This window comes from Bactrocera oleae, chromosome 5, assembly GCF_042242935.1.
Source record: "Bactrocera oleae isolate idBacOlea1 chromosome 5, idBacOlea1, whole genome shotgun sequence".
Lineage (NCBI taxonomy): Eukaryota > Metazoa > Arthropoda > Insecta > Diptera > Tephritidae > Bactrocera > Bactrocera oleae.
This window is the reverse complement of record NC_091539.1, coordinates 5850669-5876915: the sequence shown is the minus strand read 5'-3', so window position 1 is coordinate 5876915 and position 26247 is coordinate 5850669. Positions and strand designations below refer to the sequence as shown.

At 30.9% G+C, this 26247-nt stretch overlaps 2 protein-coding genes across 2 annotated transcripts in view; both read left to right on the top strand.

Moving 5' to 3' along the window:
* Pde9 (phosphodiesterase 9) overlaps positions 1-26247 on the top strand; it is a 187535-nt gene that overhangs the window by 141607 nt on the left and 19681 nt on the right. The window contains exons 6-7 of the mRNA XM_036359671.2: positions 7204-7355; positions 8352-8459. Coding sequence (XP_036215564.2) covers positions 7204-7355; positions 8352-8459 — 260 coding nt within the window. The remainder of the gene's footprint in view (positions 1-7203; positions 7356-8351; positions 8460-26247) is intronic.
* Positions 17490-19884, top strand: Nep6 (Neprilysin 6). Its single transcript, XM_014238136.3, has one exon. It carries the CDS (start codon positions 17541-17543, stop codon positions 19767-19769), a length of 2229 nt encoding a protein of 742 aa, XP_014093611.2. The 5' UTR covers positions 17490-17540; the 3' UTR covers positions 19770-19884.

The following is a 26247-nucleotide window of genomic DNA, read 5'->3' as shown; positions in this document are numbered from 1 at the left end:
CTTGAATAGTTTGTATAGTTATAATTACTTAATTTTTTATTATTATTATTTTTTTTTCTTGTCAGTATCATTTACAATAATGTAAATTATTTAGCATTACATTTCCTAGTATCTTAACGAAAACTTGCATTACCACAATATTTATCGCTACTACTAGCTTTACTATTATATTATATAATATTATAGTAATAATATAAAGCAAACATTATCCCTGTGAGCGCCATTACAAATAATGTTACAGCATTACCATTACATTTGTCAGTCTCATTAACTCTGACAGTAGCATTACCATTGCATTTACTTGTTTTTAATATTTAATAAGAGTTTTTCTAGTCAACAACATTACCCCTTGCCAGTACCATTACCAATAATGTTAGACCATTACCATTACATTTTTCTGCATTGTACTGTGTCAGTACTCCAATCATTTAGAATTACACTTGCTCTTACTAAAGCATTCTAAAATTTTGTCACTCTTCGCTCCATTACAGTTACCAATACCAGTAATACTAGCAATACTTCAACCTATATCGAAGTAATTATTCAATAGCATACTAAATCCGAAAGTTTTAACTGCAATTAGGAATTCTAAAAATGACCTATACATATGTATGCAAGTATTGTATGCGTGTATGTGGATTTTTTTGTGTATTCATAAGTAATTTATGCATTTTTTTATTGCAGTTACCTTTAAATAGCTATTTTCATACAAAATATATGTATGTACATCTGTGTGTGTGTGTGTCGATCACTGTATATGCACAAGTCACTTATGCTTTCCCATGCAATTGCCCCGCAGCTATTTTCTATTTATACTAGACATGTATACATATGTTCCACGTTCACAAACACAATACGTATGTGCATGTGCATATTTACCAACCATGTTATGCAGCCAGTGCATGCCAATATAAAATACCATTTAATAAAGTGGAAATAAATAACACAAATATTTTATGTAATACCAACATGACCCTAAAGCAATGGCGTGGTATTGTGGTTGATCACTAAAGCTGAGCACAACAACAAAAAAGCGAAAAAAAAAATTATACAAAAATGCAAAATGGGATTGAGTGCATAACTGTATATAGCTGTGTAGCATATATAGACTGAAAATACATGCAAATATTTCGTTGCTGCGTTACCGGTTGCATAACCGAGCGAGCGCTGACAACAGTGGCAGCACTGGTGGCAATGCATTTAATCGTATTGACAGCATTGTATGCACAATTGAGTGCATCCACTTGCTTGCACACATACATATACATATGTGCATATAGGCGTGCGTGGAAATGCAAATTGTCTCTACTTGCATTCTATGCATTTTATAGCACAATATATAAGTCCAACTCTGCTGCTGGTGAGCGCATTAAGGCATTAACTGGAACGGACTGGCATTTTGCTTCGCACAAGTATTATGAACTCGACAGCATGTTCCAAAACTATCTAGTGTATGCTTTACAACAGCAGCAACTTCAATTATTTTCCAAAATTAATTTTATAGACTACATTTCGCATGAATTAAAACATTCTAAAATAAGAATTAAATTTTATACTCAAAATATGATTTAACATTATAAATGGCGGCTGTTCAGCTAGCAAATCACCTGTATACTCCTCCCTATTGCCTTGCTTTCTCTATATATATGTGTGCTGATTATAGCGCCTAAGTGTAGGCAATATTCATAAATTAGTTTTTAAATTGCACTCAATTTTAAAATTAAATAAAAAGTTTAAAAATTTTATCTAATTATTTAATTTTAATTTTTATGCGACATTAGTATTTTTTTTTTTTTAATTATTCACAAAGTTTATATACAATTATTAAGATTTTTTAAAAATTTTAAAAAATTGTATCTAGCCAACTATTGATTATTATAATTTTTCAAGAAGCATATGAAAGTTTACTTAGTAAAAATTAATAATAAAAATTTGAAAAACTCTATTTTGTAAAAAAAAGTTTGTTTTGTTAGGAAATTGTCAGCTATTATTAAATTTTTTTTTTTTTTTTTTGTAACTAACTATTAAAAAAGCGCCAACTAGAGAAAAGGCGAAGCTAACATTGCGCCAAAGCGGACAAACTCGTTATAAAGCCACTCCGAATATGCTATCTTCACGACAAATCAAGGACAAATTAGATCTTCCCGTTACTCTTAGAAATGTTGCACGAGTTTTGAGCTACATATCCACAACACAAGTAAAGTAAAGTGAACTTAAGTCATAGGACAAAACGTTTGGAATTTGCCCGAAGGTACATGTTCTGGAGTGAAGAATGACGTAATGTTATTTTTTCGGATGGAAAAAAATTTAATATGAATGGACCGCACTGTTACAGCTGCTACTGACTTAATCTAAGCAAACAGGGCGTAGTTCGTGCGAAGCGGAGAGTAGAAGTAACTGTACTGCTTTGGGCAGCCTTTTTGTATTTTAGAGCAACGCCGATTTGCTTTATTACAACAAAAATGAACTCTGCATCTACACAATGTTATTAGAAGCTGTGTTGGTGACTTATTATGAAAATTATCCTGAGAAAGTGTGCATTTCCCAGCAAGATAATGCATTCACACATGTTTCGAGACAATTGAGTGCGTGGTTTTCTTCAAAAAACATTAAGTTGCTGCAATGACCTGCATGTAGTCTTGATTGTAACCCTATCGAGTGTCTTTGGGGTATACCTGCTGGTAAAGCTTACTCAAAAGTTAAAGAATACAACAGTGTTTTCGAAATCACAAACGCGATTCGTCAATCTTGGAATGAGATCGGGTCAGAAACCTTACAAAGGCTAGCTGATTTTATGCCAAATCGATTTTTTTGCGTGATTCAAAATAGGCCACATGAAATACTAAATATATTGAAATGCAAATAAAAATATAAAATATAAATCTTAATTTTTACTGACTTGTTACTTTTTATTAAATGCGTGCAAACAAATGTCCACCATAAAACACACTTTTCGATGAAAAAAAAATGCAGCTATTTTTAATAAACTAGTGTGCCTTTTTAAGTTAAAAATACTTGATACTCTATTTTCAAAATTAACAAAAAAAAAATTTTTTTTTTCTATAAATTTTGGCAAAAAGCGGTATGCGTATAAACGAATGTGTAAATAAATGTATATACTTTTTTCCTGACTTTTTAAAAAAAAAATTAAATTTATGCTATTTCGATAAACATAAAGTTATTTTTATAGCAAAAACAATTTTACTTTATTTTATTTTATTTTTTTTATATAATAATTTTTTTAAGAAAAAATTTAGAAATTTTTTATTTGCTATGCATAAGAACAACAAATAACTAATTGCTTTTATATTTTTAATACTTACGTTTTCATTACTTGTAAGTAGTCTAATATGAGGCAAATATAAAATACCACAATAACGCGAAGTTTTTGAATTTCTCAAATTAATTCATATTTTAAACATAATCCTGTGTAACTTTTACCAAAATTTTAATTAATTTTAATAAAACTTCATTTTACTAAAATTAAAGTAAAAAAAAATGATGAGTTCAAGCTAAAAGTATTTTCACTTTTGGTTCAATTGCGAATTTAGTAACTGTGTATTAGATTTAAAAAAATTTTTTACAATACAATGCAAAATTTTAGAATTTTCGTGTCTATAAAAAGCTGGTAAATTAAGTCCATAACTACATATTACTTAGTAAAACTTTTCTTGAGAATTTTTGTAGCGTTATTTACATTTTTTTTATTATAATTTTTAAAGTTTTTATCCTCAGTTAATTTTTGACAAAAATGAATTATATAACTTTTTTCTGAAAATCCATTTTTATTATTTGAAAAAGTTGTGAAGAAATACATTTTTTTTAATCTTAAAGCAAATATTTGATTACGTGCCACATTTTTTTGAATCGTTTATATATATATTTTATATTATTTTAAATCTCCAGTTTAAGTAAAATTTTAAGCATTAATTTCAACAAACGTCAATAAATTATTGAAGTTTTTAACTTAGCCGAAAAATATTTGCTCACAAAAATTGATATAACCTTTCACAAAAAGGCTGAATTTCGCAAAATAAAATATAAATAAATAAGTTGGGAACCAAAATCTTTTCATAAACACCCGCGCAAAATTATTAAGGTCAACATGCACCGCGGCCCACACCATAAAGTTACAAAGCTACAACAACAATAACTAAGTAAAAAAAACACATATTGACATGCAACCACAACCGCAACATGTTGCAACAATATTGTTGTTGACGCTGACCGAGCGAACTTACCTAGTCACACATATGATTGACTGACTCACAACAGCCTGAAAGTGTGCTACAAAGCACTTGTTTCTCTCAATAAAAAAAAAAGAAGACGTTTGGCAGTTTTTGCCCACACAGCTTTTAATAAAAGCCACACAAAGTGTTTATTGTGCTGACCGCACACAGTTGATTGGGAAGCTAGCGCTGAAAAACTGTAAGCATGTAAGCAGGTGTGTGAATGAAAGACAAAACAGTGTAAACTGATTACTTGCTATAATAGCAGGCGTTGTAGTTGACAGGTTGCGCATCAGTTTGAATATGGTTTTTGGTGAATCCATCTAGTAGTCTTATGACATTCCGTCGACTACAGAGTATAGATTATCAAGAAAGTTTTTTTTCCAAACATGTTTTCCAGCAGCTCTCTTTGCGATCCCTAGCATATTTTCTAAGTAGCTGTGATCTGATTGCAAAAATATTAAAAAATATTAATGTTCGTGATACTAATAAGCGAATGGTACGATTTTTTTAACATTATTTTTCAAAATGCTTATATTTTAACTTTTCCCCACAATTTAATATCAATCCCGAATTTACGGGATCAACAAAGTTTAATCAAAAAGAATCATATTTTGACTAATCCCGAAACCAAGTTCTCGGGATCCCGAAATTTCGGGATTACACCATTTGCTTAGCATTGAGAGTGCATATCGTGCAGTGTATTTATAACCCAGTTACTAATGTTTAAAACTTCAATATATTGTGAAAACTCAATTTTTTAGTTTAAAGTTGCCGTAGTTTTTCGATTTCAACACAAAATATACACAAATAGCATTTCCATACACATTTCAAGAAGTGTTGAAAAAATTTTGGCCCTTTTTATTTCGCCTTTTTTAGTTCGGCACAATTTAAATTTTACATCATTCGCAATACGCCAAGCTATGTGTAGACTTATTTCTATATCACGAAGTCTTTAAAATAAATTCTCACATGCATAAGCGAATACTGAGTATGAATAATAAACCTGAAAACTAAACAAAAAAAAAAAACCAAAAAACAAAAAGAGTTAACTGTCAAAAGTTAGTCTTTCGTTAGTGTCGCACAAAATTTCCGGGTTAAGTTGATAGAACTTTTATTTATTTATTTAACAGAGCAAAAAATGTCCAACTTAATTTGAGTAGTGGTCTTGTCGATAGTCAAGCGACAATATGGTGAGGTATAACATTTCTCTTGTTTTTTTTATTAGCTAAGTTTTTTATGAACAAAGTTTCGTAGAGCTTTGCAGTATAAGGTACAGATTTATGGAATATTTACTTCACCGGCTTGCTCTTGGAAGTCTTCAGGAGTTTTCAATCATCTTTGTTGGCTATTAGCATTTTTTATGATTATAATCTAAGCTAGATGTAACTTAGACTTCTGAATAGATTGGCCTTATTCCTTTATTGTGCTCTCTAAAACATTAGAAATTCTGACTGAGAGAGAAATTTCGAAAAGTAGTCGTTTGTGGCCTGCTTTTGACTTCCTAAGTATTTAGAGATCCTAGATATCTGAGAGCTCTCCTAAGTACCTGCTCTAAACAAGTTTTCTTCCTAAAGCGCCGCGTAACTCACTATATTGTATAAAAGCTACTTCTGAAGTAGTTACGAATGAGTTATTTGTTGGTTTTGTGGAAAAATTTAATCGCCTATACTTTGATTTGGTTCGTATGATTGAAATGGCATTCACATAGAGTTAGAGACAATAAAACAAAGGTGTTAAGAAACTTATGTTACAACCCTTTTGGACTAGTTCATTCATTACTTTTTAACCACTTTTGAACTAGTTTCCCTATTAATTTTTAACCAATTTTGAACCAGTGTTTAACCAGTTACTTTTAAATTAGTTTAAAAACAAAAATCAGCACTTCCAGGCGCTAACTTATAAATTCTTCCTTACACAAAGCTACATATACGCTCAAACATAGATAAGCCCTTGGCAATTGACAGCACCCAAATTTCGCACGGCCGCCTTTTATGTGTGCAAAGCTTTGTTGCTTGCCTCAACTATTCAATATTCAAACAACTTTCTTCGCACGCAAGCCGTGACACACAACTATACATAATACTGTGTATAGAGTTGAGGACATGCACACATATGTGTATGTAAAATGGGTCGTTTTTCGTTGTGTTGGCGAATAGTTTAACTAGATTTGCATTTAGATTGCTGGCACTTGACTGAGGAAGTTTTAAAAAGCGCCAGTTGAAGTGTATACATGTTTTTGGGCAGTTGTTGTTGTCTTGCTTTGTCTTCCTTTTGCAAAAAATTAATTTAATTTTCGTATATTTTTAAGTGGCAAGACTGAGGTGGCCAAGAATTTCGGCAACTTGCTTACATGCCTTTGCTTAAAAGGCAATTAATTGTTCATTGAAATTTTTTTTTGTGCTAAAAAAATTTAAAATTTTTAAACATTTGCAACAAACAATAACTAATTTGTTAACCTAACGATTGCTTGTGAGCTTTTAAAGTTGTAGAGATAGATATAAAGTTACGTATATATCATATAATAACAAAATTTTCAGAAAGAGATGAGAAGTTCGCTATTTTCGGGGCCTAATCGCTACCGAAAGCATACAGAGCTCACTCCTCAAATGGATCTAATGAGCCTGATTTTTTAAAAGCATGAATACTGAGTACTCATAAAAACTCCAAAGCTCTTTAGAAAATACAAAATGAATTTTTTTTAAATTTAATTTTTTGAAATATTTTTGAACATGTTTTTATTATTATTTTTTATATATATTTGAATCTTTTTTATTGTTTTTTATAACTAGCTGTTGGTTAATTTTTTTTTAATTTTTAAATACTTTTTTTTTTTAAATTATAAATTAATGTTTTTCCTTAATTCTTAAAACAATTGTTTTTTTTAATTTTTGAATAGTTAGTTATTATCATTGACATATACTTTTATTATAAACCTTACCTACATAATTGATCTTATTTTATTACATTACAGATGTATGCTATAACCAGACAAGCCAATTTGTTGCAACGTCTAGGCGACCTTGAATGTTTAATACTGCTAGTGTCCTGCATTTGTCATGATCTCGATCATCCCGGCTATAATAATATCTATCAGATAAATGCGCGCACTGAATTGGCGCTCAGGTGAGTAATTATAAATAGCACACTGTTTTCTTTTTTTTTTTGTTATATAAAAGTTAAGTGCGAAAAATAAAAAAATTTGTAAATTAAAAGAAAACAAAACTTATATTAAAACAAAAAAAAATATTTTTTTAAAAAAGAAAATAAAAATTTCAAATTAAAATTAAAAAATAAACTAAATTCTAATAAATCTAAAAAATTATAGAACAAAACTAATATTATTTGAAATCAATGACAAAAACTAATTTTAAAATTATATGAAAAAATAAAAATTTAAATAAAAAATTATAAATAATTTAAAATTAAACTAAAAATAATAATATTAAAAAAGAAAATTATAGAACAAAACTAATATTATGTGAAATTAATGACAAAAACTAATTTTAAAATTTTATGAAAAAATAATAATAAAATAATTTAAAATTAAATAAAAATAATAATATTACATAAAATATTTAAAAAAAAGTTATAAAGAAAACTTAGATAAACTTAAATTTACTAAAATTATTATATTTAAGAAATTAAAATAAAAAAAAAATATATTAAAATAAAAATTAAAAGAAAAATTTTTAAATAAAAATTTAAAAAAATTCATACTAAAAAAATAATGAAAAAACTAATCTTTAAATTGTATGTACATAAGTTTGTATGTAGCTTATATACATAATATATATACACAAATATACACAATCTGGCAATCAGCCAGCAGTGTATTCCTTCATACTTATAGCATACCTTGTGGCGCATTCAACTTTAATTCATTCCTTGTCGCGTTCGCAGTGATTGGCAGCTGCATTAAAACCAATAAATATGTATGCGTATGTGTGTATATTTGAATTTTTTGCTTTTTTTTTTTTGGCTACTAGAGTTTTGCATTTGATTTGCAACTAGCGCTGAATGTGGCTGGCATTGCGTCACGCTGTTGCTCTACCGCCTCCACTCAGCACTTTATGGCTTAATCCATTTATTTTCTACCACACTGTTTATTTTTGCTTGCAGATATAATGACATTTCACCGCTGGAGAATCATCATTGTTCAATAGCATTCCGCCTGCTGGAGCATCCTGAGTGTAATATCTTCAAAAATTTCAGTAGCGACACATTCAAGTGAGTACGAAATTGCAAAATATTAATTTTTGAGTGAAAAAAAAGTGAACGAAAATATTAAACTCGATTTCACACAACTCGTACAACTCAAAGGCAAACTTAAGAGCGAATATTTTAGTTTCAAAGCCAAAATTGAATATGACAAGTCCACGTTTTGTTCCAGTTTATGTGCATACGTGTGTGTATGCAAAAGTTTATCATTTATTTTCCCGGTCATGAATTTTGCAAAAGTTGAAATTTATTTTTGGGTTATCATTTTCAGTGCACTCTTGTTGCGTGTAGTCAGTGCGAAGCGTTGCAGTTGAGGTGTAAAGTTTCATTTACGCAAATTTGGTTATATTGCCCAAACTGTGAAGAGCGTAGTAACGTATTCAAATACTCGTATGCTGTATTCACAGGGTTTCACATTAAGAGTATTCCGGTTTTTAGTTCACATATAGCCAGTCTATATTTGCATTTATAACATCCCTGTTCTTAATCGCCTATTTTTAACAAAAGCAAGCCCGATAGCCCACACCTCGTCTCATGGCTTCTTCTTTCACAGAATTTATTTTGAATTCTTCTTTTAAGACTCGAGCTTACTATATCCAAACCAAGTTATAAATTAGCATAATTTTTAAAGTTAGGCCCCAAACAGTTTCATTTCTTAACTAAGTAGACATCGGTACGTTCGGCAAGAACTAATCCAAAATGTTTGTATCTCCCAAGACAGAAAACTCAACCCTCCAACAATCACAACTTTCCATCAAAGCGTGTAGTGTTCGTCAGATTTCCACACCAAAAATTACATAGAAATTCTTATATGAAGCCATGTCTGTTATTTATTCGTAGTTTTCTTTTTAATATTTTTGAAGTGATGCTTTCTATGTTTTAATCAAAATTTAGCATCACATTTAACTGCACGAAACTTCTCTGTTTCCACAAAAGTGGTGACGACGAACCAGAATGACTCCGAAATTTAATCCATCTAAGAATTGTTTACTTGCTAACAGGCCTAAAAATTATTTCTTCGTTAATCGTCGACAGCATAAATGTTGTTTGCCAAATACGTAACATTACTAGACCTTCAAAATTTGAATATATATGAATATAAATGCAGCCTAACAAATCTCTTAAATAGATGGCAAAGGATTGAGACTCCATATATTGATATTTGTTTGATATAAAGAGTCCATAACCTCCAAGCTTCAGTTTTTTTGAATAAAAAAAAAACCAAGAGCTTGTTAGGTGGTTAGCAAAATGACTGCAGCGGATCCGAATAATTGGAAAAATTAATGTACTCTATGAAACCAGAGCTCGGAAGAAAATATAATACGACTACAAGTATATATAGTTTTGTTCGATCTATATCTCTATATCTCTCTCTTCTATAACTCGTATAATGTAATGCTTGCCATTTGGAAAAGGAAAAAGAACTTGTCTTTTATAAGTAATCAGTAGGTCATCTCCTTGTTGAATGAGCTCTATGGAAGCAGAGCTTAAAAAAAATATATATATATGTATATACAATAATATAGCAATAAACAGGTGATATGATCTGATAGCTTATAATTTCAACTAAGATGTGCTTTTTCTAGTCAATGAATAGTCGTGAAATTGACCGTTTTATATGCTTCCTCTACGCTCTTGCACTTCTAACTGGCTGTCGTAGTTACCTCTAATTGAGCTTAGAAAAATAACTCGTATTTTATAGGTAGTCGGTGAGTGTTCTTCTGTAGGTAGCCTTATTTTCTCGGATGGTAGTCGAGATTTAAGGATGGGTAAGCTATATATGCAACTGGCCATGAGAGCTCGTAATGAAGGAGTGGTGTTTTAGCAATTAAAACTGGAAACGTTTGCTCTCTCCTCATTCCTTGTAATTAGAACAACCATTACTAGTGGTGCGATTTCGGCACACTATAGAATATAGCTGCTATACAAACTAAATGCTCAAAATTAATTTCTTGTACGTAAAACTTCTTTAATTGACGGTATAGCTTCACGAAATATATCTTGGTTTATTGCCCAAAACAGCGCTAAAATATCTGAAGAAAATGTTTGGATTGGGCCACTATAGCATATAGCTGCCATGCAAACTGAACGATGAAAACCAAGCTTTTGTTTAAAAGGTTTACTATTTGTGTAAGATAGGAGTGTAAAGGTGGCGTGTTATAGTTGTTGGTGTGAGAAGAAATAGAAAGCGAATTCAATTTTAATTGAGCTTCTTAAAGTATCTGTTATCTTTGGGGATCGTGTTTCTACAAAATTAAATCGATCAAATTAAAATAGGTACTTGATAGACCTTACCAAAAACACTTTGAACATAATACCTTTGTGGTTCAGGAACCTATTGTACTTAAGTGTCGTGCTGGTAATTCAATGTGATTACTAGTAGAGCAACCAGAGATTACTCTGAGCTTTAAAACAAGAAAAAAATATATATGGCATATATATACATATGTATATGTAAATATCTATTTTAGCATATATACAACTTATTAGTGGTAAGGGATTTTGTTTAGCCCTAAAAGCTCCCAAATCTGGTAGCCATACCCAAAAATTTAGCCGAAATGCAAACTCATAACCTCAATTTTTTACTAACTTGCCTTTAATGTTGCATTAAAATAACAGCTATCTGAGAGGATATTGTCTCTGTCACAACAAAAAATTACAACTCCAACGTTTATATGTATGTGTGTGTGTATATAACTGTGTGATTGTTGCGTTGGTGATTTACCAAAAATATATCCACAAATAAAGCCAATATTTATGCCTTGCCATGTGGCTGCCACACGCTGTCATCGCGCTGCGCTTGGACACCAGCAATGCGCTTGTCATAAATTAGCTATCTAATCAAATTTCGTACAAATTATGGCAAAATTTTATAACTCTATTTACTTGGTGCAAACCAACGGCGCCTAAATGTACACTATGGCTGTTATATTGAAGTTGACAGTGCTGAAAAGCAAATACATACATATGTACATATATTGTAAACATATACACAAAAACATATTTAAACGTAGTTAATTTGCTTGCTGCAGGAAAGAAAATAATCAGATGGTTATGCATATATGTATATGTAGTAATGTACATTAGGGTGTAGCGAAAAAAAAATTTTTTGGCCTGGGGGTAAAATCTGTAGATTATAAAAAAAGAAAATTTTTGTACAAAGAAAAATTTTTTTAACATCTAGAGGCGGCGCACTCAGTTTGAAAGTAAATTTCTGGTTAACATTTTTTTTTGGACAAGAAAATATTATTTTTACATTTATATAAAAATTACCGAATATGACGGTTTTTGACTCAAAATTTATTTTAACGCTTAAGGAAGCATGTTGTTGTTTAGGACATTTTTTTAAAACTCCAATAATGAACAGAAAAAATTTGTTTAAGTTGATAACTTTTAATTGGCTAAAAAGAGGATTCAGTTTCTAGAACACTTATCAAAAATTTTTTACGAAATAAAAATTTTAACTCGAAAATTTACTTTAAAACTGAGTTCGCCGTCTCTAGGTGTTAAAAAAAATTTTTTTTTTGGCAAAATTTTTTTTTTTAAATCTACATATATTACTCCCAGGCTAAGCCAAAAAAATTTTTGTTTCGCTTCACCCTAGTGTATATACATACATATATATGTAATAATTTTGCATATTTCTATATACATAAATACCTATTTTGAAAATAATAGCACACATATGGCTTTATATGTATATATGCTCCGTACAAATGTACTTTGACGCCGCGTCCATCCGTCCGTAGCATATCTTCAGGCGCATTTAATGCTCAACTGATAAAAATGCAATTGCCATAGAGACTTGTATGCCATATTGGCATAAAGCAAAGTTTTATGTTGCCACTGTGACAGCTACTAATTTGCAGCTGTCAGATGCATACATATTTGTAGACATTTACAAATACATACCTATAAAGCAAATGCAAGTATATGTGTGTAAATGCATTTTATTTAGGCCTGCAGCAGTTATCTGCGCGCTCACCACAAATCGTGCAGCAGTGGTAGTGTATAATGAAATTTTTGGGCACAGACATGTACATATATTATTGTGTGTCATATATACAGCTATATGTATACGATACGTATGTGGGCGAGTTTGAGGGGTGGCCTAAACCGCAGTTTGGGCTTACATTTTTAACAAATCTCATATGCAGTTGTGTGTGTATGCATTATATTACAAATATATGAATTTATGTAAATATGTGAATTATGTATTTAATTCTCACTGTTACAATATCTGCTATGGCGCCTAAAAATATGCACCTCGTATCGACATGCATACTTTTAATGGAAAATTTGATCAGTACTACAATAAAGAGTTACAGTGGTGTGTTCTTTCTCTAGGGATTTTGAAGGCGAAAATTTTACCGCTCAGGTATAGTAATGTATAGCGCTACTCGCTTCAAGTTTTGTATAAGAATTAGACTTTTTTTATTTTATAAATTTTTTTAAATTTTTTTTTCATAAATTAAGTTATCCTATTTACTTTTAATTGTATTTTTAATAATCGTTTTTAGCGTAACTTGCTAATACTTGCTAAAGGAATGATTTTTTGCCAGTTTTTTTCTTCTAAGTTCTTGTAATTATGTCTTTATTTTTTTAGCTTTTTTATTGTAATTTTTTGAAAATAAATTTAATTATACGTCATTAATTTTTATTTTTTTAGAAATTAATAAACTAATTAAACCATTTATTAATAATACTATTTTTTTTTGGTTTTATGTTCTTATTCTTATTTTTTTTGATGTTTTTTATTTTGTTTAATTTTTTATTATAGTTATACATTTTGATTTTTCGATTTTTATGTTTTTATTTTCCTTATATTTTTTTTGTAATTTTTTATTTCTATTTAGAATTTTTAATTTTTTACCTTTTTGTATTTTAATTTATAATTAATATTTCGAATTTTCTGTTGCAAATAATTTCGATATGGTAAATATATTCATGAATTAAAGGTTTTCGTTGAAATAAATAGTATTACAAGTAATTATTTTCTTTCTATGTTTTTAATTTTTTTGTTAATGTTTTACTATTTAGTTTTTTGTTAGTTAATATGTTTTATCGTTTATTCATTATACACTGAACAGGGCATATTAAGTTTGCCACGAAGTTGTAACAGAAGGAAACGGCAAAGAAGAATCGTATAGCAGCTAGTATGACGCGATCAAGAAACATTGTTTTTGCTCGAAGGTCGCGAAATGCATAAGCATGATTGGAATAAAGTTTGTGCACATTTAGAAACGCGTATACAAGATGCGTGCTTACTACATACAAGTGTATATATATAAATGAGCGATGAGCTGAGTTGATTTAGCCATGTCCGTCTGTCTTTCGGTCCGACAGACGTCTGTATATACGTGAACTAGTCTCTCAGTTTTCAAGCTATTGTTTGTTGAATTTTGTACGCATATTTTCCTCACTAAGAAGCTGCTTATTTTTCAGAACGGCCGATATCGGGCCACTATAGCATACAGCTGCCATACAAACTGAACAATTGTAATCAAGTGCGTGTATGGAGAACTCTTTCATTTGACGAGATATCTTCAAGAAAATTCGCATTGTCTAAGGCAATAATGCAAACTCGAGTTATTGTAAGGAACCTTTGTATTTGTGCAGGGTATTATAGTTTCGGGGTAACCGAAGAGAACGTCTTTTCTTGTTTTTTAATATTTTTTGTTTATTAATTTTTTTTTAATTTTTTTTTTGTTTTTTTTATACCTTTTTTAATAGATTATTTTTTTAATATTGTTTATTCAATTTTGTGTTATTTAAGTTCTTTGTTTTTGTTTTTTAGTTGCTTTGTTTCTATTTAATTTCTTATTTTACTCAGTACTTCTAATTAATTTATTTACTGTTAAATTTGCAAGTCCGTGTCTTATAACATTTTTCCTTAATTATTTTAGTTTTTTATTAATATGGTTTTTATATCAGTCGCGTTTTTCTTTTAGTTTTTCTTTTGCTCACTAAATATTTATTGCAAATACTGTTTTTTTTTAATTTTCTTACTTTTTTTACGATTAAAACCTATATAAATGAATGGAGGTGCAATAATTAATTACTGTTTAAAAATTTTAATTGTTATTGAAGACATATTTGGCAATATAAAATTATGTGTGCTGATTTTTTAAATTTTTTGATACAACAATAGTTTAATAAGTTATTATAAAATATTTTATTTATTTTTAATTTAATTTAATTTTTTATTTTTTTTATACATTTTTAATTTAATTTTTTAATCCAAAATTAACTAATGATAATTAACAAAATTTGTTTAAATTTTAATTCAAAGTGGTAGCTGAAGTTATTAAATTATTGAAAATGAAGGAAATCACACTTTGTTTTAAATATACATAAGATATAATACCTGTATATATTGCCACTAATTATAAAACAAACATTTTTAATAACCACACAACCCAACAAATAGCATTTGCCAACCTGAAAGTTGCCACACATACACATTTCATACATTTTTTAGGCACTTTCAAAGCAATTAATTAAATGTAACTATTTACTGCAAATGCTAGACATTTAAGCAGCGAGAATTTAGCGCATTAAAAGCGCATGCAAAAATAATGCCAGAACAAATAACAGTAATTTAATTAACTAAATATGCTAGGCTATAAAATTAAATGGCAACCCAATCACAAATATACACACACATATACACAAACACTTAATTATAGTCATATGGCTGTCATGCTCTTATGGAATTTCAATAATCCAACAATTTCGTAGCAATTAGCAATTGAAATCAAATTTGTCAAAATGCAGCCAAAAATTTACAATAATAATAATAATGAATATATATGAGCAACCTAAAAATGTCTGGCAGACCGAAATTCATTTATTTTAATAATGCAAGCGTTAAAAGTGCGACTTAATTAATATTTATATGCTCATATAACAGTAATACCTAACTGTATATGGCCATCGGTGTTTCAAAGTGTGTGCGCAAATAAATACCTAGTTTGTATACGTATATATGTAACATATAATATGTAAACCATTTTGATGCTGTGGCATTTGCTTTTAATGATGCAACCTAAATGTATGCTATATTAATTTACAATGCCGTCTCGGCTGAATAGTCCATACGTGTGTGTTTTATTTGAATTTATTTGATTTTTCCTTTAACTAATGGGCGCTAGTAGTATATATGTATATTTAGTTTGGAAATGAAAAACCGACAGTAAAAAAAATAAAATAAAATAAAAAATCAAATAAATAAAAATAAATATGAAAAAATATCGTTTTTCACAATTTACCAAATAATAGCAGTACAAATATATTAAAAATATTCTCACCGTTTGCCTAGTAACTAACTGCACAAAATTAAATGAGAGAAAGTTTAATCTGTACTACTATTTTGGCAGTTTTTTATAGATAAAATTAAATTTTTTGCTTAAAATAATTTTTTTTTTACATATAATTTGATGTTTTTAGTAAAAACATAAATATTATTCATACGTTTCGCTTATTTTTTATTTTTTCTTATATTTTATTTCCATTTCATTCCTTTTATGATATTTTTTAAACTCAATTTTTTTCAATTCTGTTATTTATCAATTTTTCATTCAATTTATCAAATATTTAATTTTATTTTTTTATGACTTTCTTAAAATTTTTGTTTTATTACGTTCATTAGTTCGTTATTAGTTTTTATTTTTATAATAATGTTTTTTGGTGTTTTTTATTATGTTATTATTGTTTTTTTTATCTTTTAACTCTTTATTATTATTATTTTTTTTAAATTTTTTTATTTTTACGTTTTCTTAATATCTTTTTTAATAATTTTTTAATGTTTAAATTTCGAAATTATGCCAAAGATTTGGTTTTTCTCTCAACTTTTTTTATACAATAGTTACTTCAATTTTGAAATGTTTTAAAATTTTCATAATAATTTTTTCTATTTCTAAACTTGAGAAAAAAATTGATAAAATGTATTATTTTAAACAACTGACTTAAAATATTGCTACGAAATTTAGCAGAAGAAATAGCAATTTTTTTAACTAATATTTCGCCATTTTTTTACAAAATTATGTTTTTTCTCAACTTTATTTCATTCAAAATTTTTATTTAAATTTTTTTATTATTTATTACTAACAATTTATTGAAAACACAATCGGTCAAAAATTTATTATTTTAAAAAGCTGCTCTAAAAATGTTAACAAAGTTATTAATTATTTCCTGAGCATTGTCTAGATTAATATTTAAAGAACTATTTAAAATGAATTGATAAGACTTCTTAAATTCTGAAATTCTTACCATACTTCTTCACTTCAACTACAAACAGACACTTTAAACAATTTTTTTGCACATATTTTTTTTAAATTTTATTTCATAAAATTTTTATATTTTTACTGTGAAAATTATTAGTTTTGCTATTTGCTTTATTTTTATTACACCTTCCCCTGAAAAGAAAAGTAATAATGTGCTTAAAAACATTTATTATTCTTTTTTACTTCTTAGTAAGATTTTATTTTAAAAAAAATATTTAAAACTTTGAAGTTTCTCAACAAAATTTGAAAATTTGCTAACATGTTAGAATTATCTCACTACAACAGCAAATATTTTTTGAAATTCCAATCATCTTTATTACGTCTGAAATGGACATGTTTTTTCTCAATAACATTATAGTTCTGTAATCTGCGTACATAAAAACTTTTTCTAAAGTGTATAGATAGTGATCCAAATCAATTTTAAATTAAATCCAAGAGCGCGGCATTTCCGATGAGAAAGCATTAAATATAAGTATTCATATAAAAGCATATAGCTGACTATATGTCGGCTTGATTATGTTTACAATATAAAATTGTGCAGCTTATCAGCTGTAAGTGATCTGTGTATTCTCATGAGCCACGGTCAAGCGATAAGCTTCTTGCTTTGATGTGTCAGCATCATAAAAAACAAAACAAACAATTCGCGATAGTACGCCGCGCTCAAAAAAATCAATGAGAGCGGTAGAAATCGCTTATCAGTGGCTCAACAATGCGTTAGAGCGCTTTAATTCGTTGTTTTTTTTTCCAAAAAGCGCAAAGTGAATTCAGTGTGAAAGTGTACGCAAAACTAAGCAGTTCCATTAAAATGCGAAATATTTGTTGGCGCGTGTTGTTTACCCATATGCTGTTAACCTTGCTCTTGCTGGGGTATATAAATTGTGACGTCAATAGCGCGACCGCTACGACAACGGAGGAACGCACCTCAACGTACGCGAATGTGGATCATAGCGATGCAACAACAGCACCCACAAGCGCGCACTGCAGCGGTAAGAGTACGCCGGCTGCCTGTGCTGCAGATTATTGGCCCCGTCAACTGGACACCATGTACAGTTATGTCGACGAAGTGATGTGGCCTTGCGACGATTTCTATGAGTATGCTTGCGGTAATTGGCGTGCGCCATATCAATTGCGCGCGCGCGGTGCACACGATACACTGAGCGCCGTCAAAGCAGATAACAAACAACAATTAATGGCTTATCTATTAGAAAAGCAAGAGACGCTTGATAAAGGCACGCGCACAACGTTGCAGCGCAGTGAAATGGTGGCTGTTCGTTTCTTTAATGCATGTGTCGAGCGCGTAACAGGCGAGGATAGCTTCACCGGACGCTCGCATTTGAATGTAGAAACAGCCACGTTACGCACATACACCGAGGAGCTGTGTCGCATAAGCGACTGGCCAGTGCTGAACCACAATTGGCAGGCGATTGACGCGAACGACACTCTAAACTGGGGTATATATTTGAGCGCGGAGTTGCGCCGCTATGGCGTGCAAACCCTGTGGCGTTTATTAGTCACCAGCAATTGGCAACAAGCAGAGCAGCAGATCTTCTACATTTCGGCGCCGGCGTTCGATTTGCTCAAACCGACGCGCAACGCGGCACAATATGACAGCGACTCGGAGTATATATACAAACGGTATGTGAAATATTTGATGCTGGATTTGGGCATGCGCGTACGACGCGCGCTAACAATTGCCAGCGAGGTTGTAGAGTTTGAGAAACAGCTATTTGAGCTGGTGACCAGCGAGAGCTTGGTGTTGCTGCGCGAGCCACAGAATTTGGCGTCGTTGGCGGCAGAACTGCCTGAATTGAATTTGCGCGAATATTTCGCGGTGGTTATGCGCGATATAACCGTTGAATTGCCCTACGATTACGCGGAACGTCTGCTGATTGTGGCAGATATACCGTATCTACGCAAGCTGCGCGATTTTTTGAAACGCACTAAACCGGAGCTACTTGCTAAATATCTGCTGGTTCAATTTTTAGCACACTTCGAGGTGCGCCTACACGATGAGGAGAGTTACCAAGAGCAGCGCGATTACTGCTTACAACAACTGCACGCATTTCTGCCAGCGGAACTAACGGGAATTTTCATGCGTTTGCAGTACGGTGACACAAGTGATGCAGCTAGTTATATGGCGCATACGCAGAGCGCTTTGAACGACATTTTCACAGAGTTGAAAATGCAATTTGAACGCTCGCTTAACGCTACGAATGTATTTGAACGCGACGCGCTCACCAAATCACTAGGTATGGAGAAGCTGCACGCGATGCGTCTGCTGCTGCCACAAGCGGCAAACGCCAGCAAAGCTCATTTGCCTACCACTATCGAGCTGAGCGACAACCACGATGCCAATTTGCTGAAATTGTGGCGTTGGCGCACGCATAACCAACTGCACGAAGTACTAGAATCGCTGTTGACAGGACGCAGCGCGCCGCCTACCTACAACAACTACGGACCACTGGATGTGAATGCCTACTATCGGTTGAAGAAGAACGCTATCGAACTGCCAATAGGTATATTGCGCGCGCCCTTCTACCACAGTTGCCTGGATCCAGCGAAAATATACGGCAGCTTCGTCTACATCATTGCACACGAGTTGATGCATGGATTCGATTATGATGGCCTTAATTATGATCAGGCAGGGAATATGGCGGGTAACTGGGGCGCTAAAGCCATAATACGATTTGGCACTAAATCACGTTGCTATCTGAGCGAGCGTTACGACGAAGGAGAGGTGACGTTGAATGAGAATATCGCCGATACGGAGGGACTGCGCCTCGCTCTGGAGACCTACAAACGTACTGCAGGCAAAAATAGCACCTTAACGACGGAACAGCTTAAGCTCTTTTTCCTGAGCTTCGCGCAAACGTGGTGCGGCACGACTGCATCGCGCACCAATAATTTGCATGATATGCATAGCGTGCGTGTCAATAATGTGGTGAGCAATTTCGAGGACTTCACGTCAGCATACGGTTGTGGTAAGCAGAGCCCCATGAATCCGCCCTACAAATGCGGCATATGGACCGAGTAGTAGCGGGATGTGAGACAAGCAACCTATATATTAAGTGTATAGTTACTGTATTGAATTGTATATACCGTTATTTGTAAATTTCAATAAAGCTGCGCATGGAACATTTGCAACAGAACGATTTGTTTCGATAGCTTGGTAGTGGGGCTGCAAGCCTTGCGATGCACCCGTTGCGACTGTGATTCTTCTGGAAAGTGTAGCCTCAAAATATTGCGCTCGAACTGGTTACGAAAACAGATGAGCGCTTAGGCATAGTAACGAATGCCCGTATATTTTACAGTCGGTGATTATTGGTAGTCATTTACAACTGATTTTTATAGTTTTTTGTTTGGCGACCAATATTTTGGTAATTTTCTTTGAAATTTTTGTGAAGCAAACCCTTATTTAATACGCTTTTTAGGATCTAATACTCATATCCTGTTTTGGAAACGATAATTTTGTTGAGAAACTTAATCAATGGTGCTGGTTTTCAGTACATAGTGCTGATAGATTTTTGTAGTCTAAAATCAATCTTAAGCGCCAAAGGATCTGCTGCTCTGCGCGCCTACAAATATTTCGCATTTTAATCGAACTGCTTAGTTTTGCGTACACTTTCACACTGAATTCACAGTGCGCTTTTTGAAAAAAAAAAAAACGAATTAAAAGCGCTCTAACGCGTCACTGAGCCACTGATAAGCGATTTCTACCGCTCTTGTTGATTCTTTTGAGCGCGGCGTACTTTCGCGAATTGTTTTGTTTTGTATGATGCTGACACATCAAAGCAAGAAGCTTATCGCTTGACCGTGGTTCGTGAGAATACACAGATCACTTTCAGCTGCTAAGCTTCACAATTTTATACTGTAAACATAATCAAGCCGACATATAGTCAGCTATATGCTTTTATGTGAATACTTATATTTAATGCTTTCTCATCGGAAATGCCGCGCTCTTGAATTTAATTTAAAATTTATATGGATCGGTGTCTATAGACTCTATAAATAGTTTTTATGTACGAGTATTACAGTTGTGCATTGTTATTAAGTTATTCAGAACAAGAAAGAAAGTTAGCTTTAATGGATAGTTTATATAGCAGCTAAATGCTTTAGTCATCCGATCTGAAAAATTTCTTCGGTTATTGCTTTATTGACTTAATGCCTTAGACAATAATCTATGCCTAATTTCCTTAAGATACCTCTTCAAATGAAAAACTTTTGCTTGCAAGCACTTGATTCCGATCGTTCAGTTTGTATGATGGCTATATGCTGTAGTGTTTCGCCTTCGATATTGGCGGTTCCGACAAATGAGCAGCGTCAATTGGACGTGTGCAAAATTTCTGGTCGATATCGCAAACACCGTGATTAGTTCGCAAATATACAGACGGACAGCGTAAAATCAACGGCTAGTCACGCTGATCATTTATAAACATATACATATATTTTAGAGAGTCTTCGACATTTTCTTTTTGGTGTTACAAACTTCATGGCAAATTGAATATATGTATCCTGTTCAGGGTATAATAATTGGCTGAAAAAGTATATTGAAATTTTTTATTACAGTAAATGCTTATTTGATATTTTTCACAAAATTTTTAAATAGTTCTTTAATTTGGTAGCAAAAACACTTTTGCTGTATAACAAATATTCGAAAATATAAGTTTTTCGAATTTTTTTGAAAAAAATTGTAATATGAGATATTTTTCTTAAATTTATATCAGTGATAGTTTTAGTCGATACAGTCATTTCAGTTTCAGCGAAAGAAAATACATTTTGTACAATAGAAAATATATATCAAAAATAAAAACTGCTGAAAAAGTTATTTATTTTCAACAAAAGACCTATTTAAAATAGAAATATTCTATAGAAAATAGAAAATATAATATAATATTTAATTGAGAGTATTTTATATGAATATATAAAAAAATAGAAAATGAAATAAAATATTTAATTGAGAGTATTTTATATGCATATATATCTTTCAATAAAGGAGCTATTTCGAAGAAAAATATTCAATAAAAAAATAAATAATGAAATAAAATATTTAATTAATTTATTTATATAAAAAAAAAATTTGGTATAAAAATATTCTATAAAAAAATCAAAAATAAAATATTATATCAAATTATGGATATTTTATGATTTTACTACACTCATTTTTGTCTAAATTTAATAATTTAAAATTGTGACGGAAAACAAGTTCAGACGTTGAAACATGCTTATTTTCTAAATCAACAAAAAAGTTTAAAAAATATCTTCATTAAAAATTTGTGTCTCTAAATAATAAAGCAATTTTTTGTAACTTAAAATTTTTTTCGAAATTTCTCAAAATTGTGTATTCTTTTTTGCTTTCAAAAGTATAGTTAAATGCATTATTGTACCATAAGTTTGAGCAATATTTTTTTACGCATAAAATTAACATGCAATAACGAACTCAATAATATAATTACCGCAAATGAAAAACTATCTGGTGTGTTTAACCATTAATACTCTACTAATTTATAGCGAAAGTTCGCGTTGCATGAAAGTTTTCGCATTCGCTTTCACACATATATTAGGCAATTGTTGCTTACCATTTTTATTATCACTCCAGTGAAAACGTATACATGTAACATACATATAAGTAAGTAAGTATGTGTGTATTTATTTATTCGACATGCTTGTCAGGTGCAGCATGTCGAAAAACAATAAATGTCAATTATCAAGGCGAAAAGCATTTCGGCCACGCCATTTTCGGTCAGCAGGCGCAGACAATACGGCGCAGGATATTAAAAAGACACACACACATAGAGAGAAAACAATTTTATATAAATGTATAACTACGCATGCACACCCTCTCAAATACATTTAACCCAAAGCAGTAATGGAAAAATGTATTACCGTTAGCCGAACAGGCTGTGCGCGACAGTTGTAACGGTACATACAAGTACATGCAACAGTTTACAATGCGACCAACTGTGCTCAGTCTGACGGTGGTTTAATTGGACACACACACACACAAGCGCGCAGCCATAACGACAAATTGTTGCACACACACTGTACCCCCTTATGCCTGCGATGGGTTGTTTGCTCGCCGCTTACAGCAATTTGGCCTAGCCAGCTGTATAAATCGTAAAAAATATACATTTTTTGTATAAATCCGAATCGCTGACCATTTATTGCCGTGACGCTTTTATGTCTACCCACTCATAATGCCAGCAACACACACGCACACACTTAGAGACATAGATATGTGCTGCTAAAAATAATTGCTTTTCCACGTGGGACATGACCCAGGATGGCTGTAACTACCCACATATATATAGATTTATGTACATTATGGTATCCGTTATTCACTCGTTAGTGTTTTTCGCAAACGCCCCCTACAGTTTTAGTTGTTGCCCTAAAAAGAATGATCCAACGTAAAAAAGCTCTTTAGTTTCTATTTAAACCGTGTCTAAAGCACTTTACATTTACCATAGATTTGATATTGGTTTTTTGTTCTTTTACAATAATATCTCCAATGTAAATAACTCTGCAACTTTGAAAAAGTAATATTTGCATACAATGTTTTTCGCTCGATAGAAAAGACCTTTATGATTTTTTTATACAAACATTGCTTTAAAATTTATAAGCAGTCAAAATTATGCAGCAAATATACTGCTTTCATATACAATAGTACACCATGTCGTATGAGCAACACAGAATGTGTAAATCACTTGATTGAATGCTCAGGTCATTTGATATACAACTTTATTTGCCAAAAACTTTTAAAATAATGTTTTTATGAAAGAAATCATTAAGATCCTTTCGTTAGGGTGAACAGTTTTATACAAGAATATACTTGTTTTAAGGTTTTACGTTTACTCCATTAAGCGAAAAATCAAAAAAAAAAAAAAAAACTCATGTTATAATTTAGGCATGGTTTTAATTGCGATATGTTGTTGTGCTAGATCTTTTAAGCAATAACTAAACCTTCGAGCGGCGTTTGCTAAAACATCATCAACTTGTGAAATAACGGATACCCTAATGAACATATACTCGCATATGCATGTATGTGTTTTTTGCCCCACCATTTGTATGCATTTATTTTTAAACTCCACTTTGGGGTCTAGGCTTTTTATAGCCGCATTTATACACTGCATTTCATTGCAATTGTGTGGGTATATATGTACATATATACATAAGCAAGATTTATTTATAAAATTGTGTATATAAAAACAAAATTCACACGAAATGCGAAAGCAAGAAACTAATAGCTTTTTTGCTGACATGAAACAAAAACTTTGTAAAAGTTATTAAAGTAATTATAGCTTCTGACTGCACTGTGTGTGTGTTTAATTTGCGAAAAAGCTAAAGCAGCTTTTGTCAGTTATAATTATGTGAACTTTGGCTAGCTACAAGAAAATTGTCAATAAAATAGTTACAAAGCATTCTTTGGTAATAAAGTAGGCAGATAATGTGAAAAGAACTAGTAGGAAAAAGTAGATTTTTTTTTCCAATAAAAAAGTATTCAAAAATCTTAATTTGAACTTTCCAGAGAATAAATAAAATAAATTGTTATAAAAAATATTGCACAACAAAAAAAAAATAATCTAAAAAAATGCTCAAAATTAAGAACTAAACTTTTTAAAATAGTTAGTATCACAGAGTATCAAAAATTTTATCTACCAAATCTTTTAAAGGGAATGTACTAATAATTTTAAAACGTTAATAAAAATATAAGTATCAAAAAAGGTATGCAAAATTATTGTACTAAATATTATAAAGAAGATTGTACTAAAAAGTAATAAAAGAACTTTTAAAATATTTTTAAAAGAAGATTGCCAAAAACCTACCTAAAAAATGTAGTACCATATAGAGTAAATAAAAAAAGTATTGTACAAATTTCGTAAGTAGTGAAATATACTAAAAAAAAACTTCAAGTGGCTTAAAAATTTTCTAAAAATTCTAAAAAAATTTAAGTATAAAAAAATGTATCAGAAATTATTGTACCAAATATTTTAGAGAAGTTTGTTCTAAAAAGTACTAAATATTTTTTTTTTTTAATTTTAATATAAATCATTTTAAAGCCTTCTAAAAGTCATAATAAAGTTAGCACCACATAGAATCAATAAAAAATTATGTTACTACATTCGTATGTGGTAAAAAGTATTAAAAACGCTAAATCTTCAAAGTGCTCAAAAACACCCCAAAAATTAAAAAAAAATATAAGTAACAAAAAAATATCAGAAATGATTTTACTAAACATTTTAGAGAAGATTGTACTAAAAAGTACTAAAAAATTTGAAAATATTTCTAATTATGAAAAAAAATTCTTAAAGTATTAAAAAAATAGTACCACACAGAATCGATAAAAAACATTATTGTACTTCATTCATATTGTACTAAATACTGAAATCCTTTTGTGGTTACTACCAAAATTTTTTTTAAAGTTAATATCAAATATTAAAATATCTAACATTAACACTAACAACTATAACAAAAAACTGCGCAAAAACTTGCTAGCTTTTAGAATGTAAACATATAAGTATCAGAAATTATTGTACTATAAATTTAACGAAGATTGTACTAAAAAGTACAAAAAAGTCTGAATTGTGCAAAAAACATTCTAAAAGTTCTACAAAATTTACTACGGCGAATAATCAATACAAAAATTATTGTACTAAATTCGCATGTCAAAAATATTAAATTTTTAGTACACAATATTTTTAGTACAAGTGTAAACATTTTCGTTATGCTTTTGACATGCTCAATTAAGCGAGGTTACTAAAAAATTTAACGACATTTTTTTACTAGCAATTCTTAGCTTTTCTGCAAAAAAAATTAAAATTTTCAATAATTCTGTTTTTATTGCTAAAAAAAAAGTCAATGTTAAAAACTTAGCCGAACCACAGTAAAACGACCACTTATGCCACAAAATCTCAGGCTTGCAGCAAAGCAAAGCTTACAACTAAATTAAATGCCAAAAAATCAAAACATCATCGCCGTTTAGTGTAAATCTGCATACATCATAGAAAAATCCGAAGCAGACGTCTGTCTGTAAGTGTAAAAAATTAGTGAACGGAACAAAGCACTTTTCGCCGACGCACCATTGCCATTCGCATGCTAATAAATAAGTGCCATAAGCCAATCTGCGTCGCATAGCGCAAAAGAGCGAAAAATCGTAAAGGCGTGTGTAAAAGCAGTGAAGACTGTATTTGAATATGACGGCACTTTGACTGGCTTACACATATAGCTATGAGCTTGTATGCACACACGCTAATACGCTGGCGCACAGCTTTCAGGCGCACAAGCCGTTGACTATACATTCTTAGTGAAGTGTGTGTGACGTCCTTTTTTTACTGTCGCCGGCCGCAAAACCGACTGTTGCTTTACCTATATTTGACTTTCCGATCTCGTACGCTTGCTTGCGTCACGCTTTCTTCTGTCTATATATGTAAATTTTTATTTTTTCTGTTTGCATTGCTGCCTGACTTTGATTTGCGTTCATTGTCCTTGTGTAGCCTGTGTATTTTTTTTATGCGGCT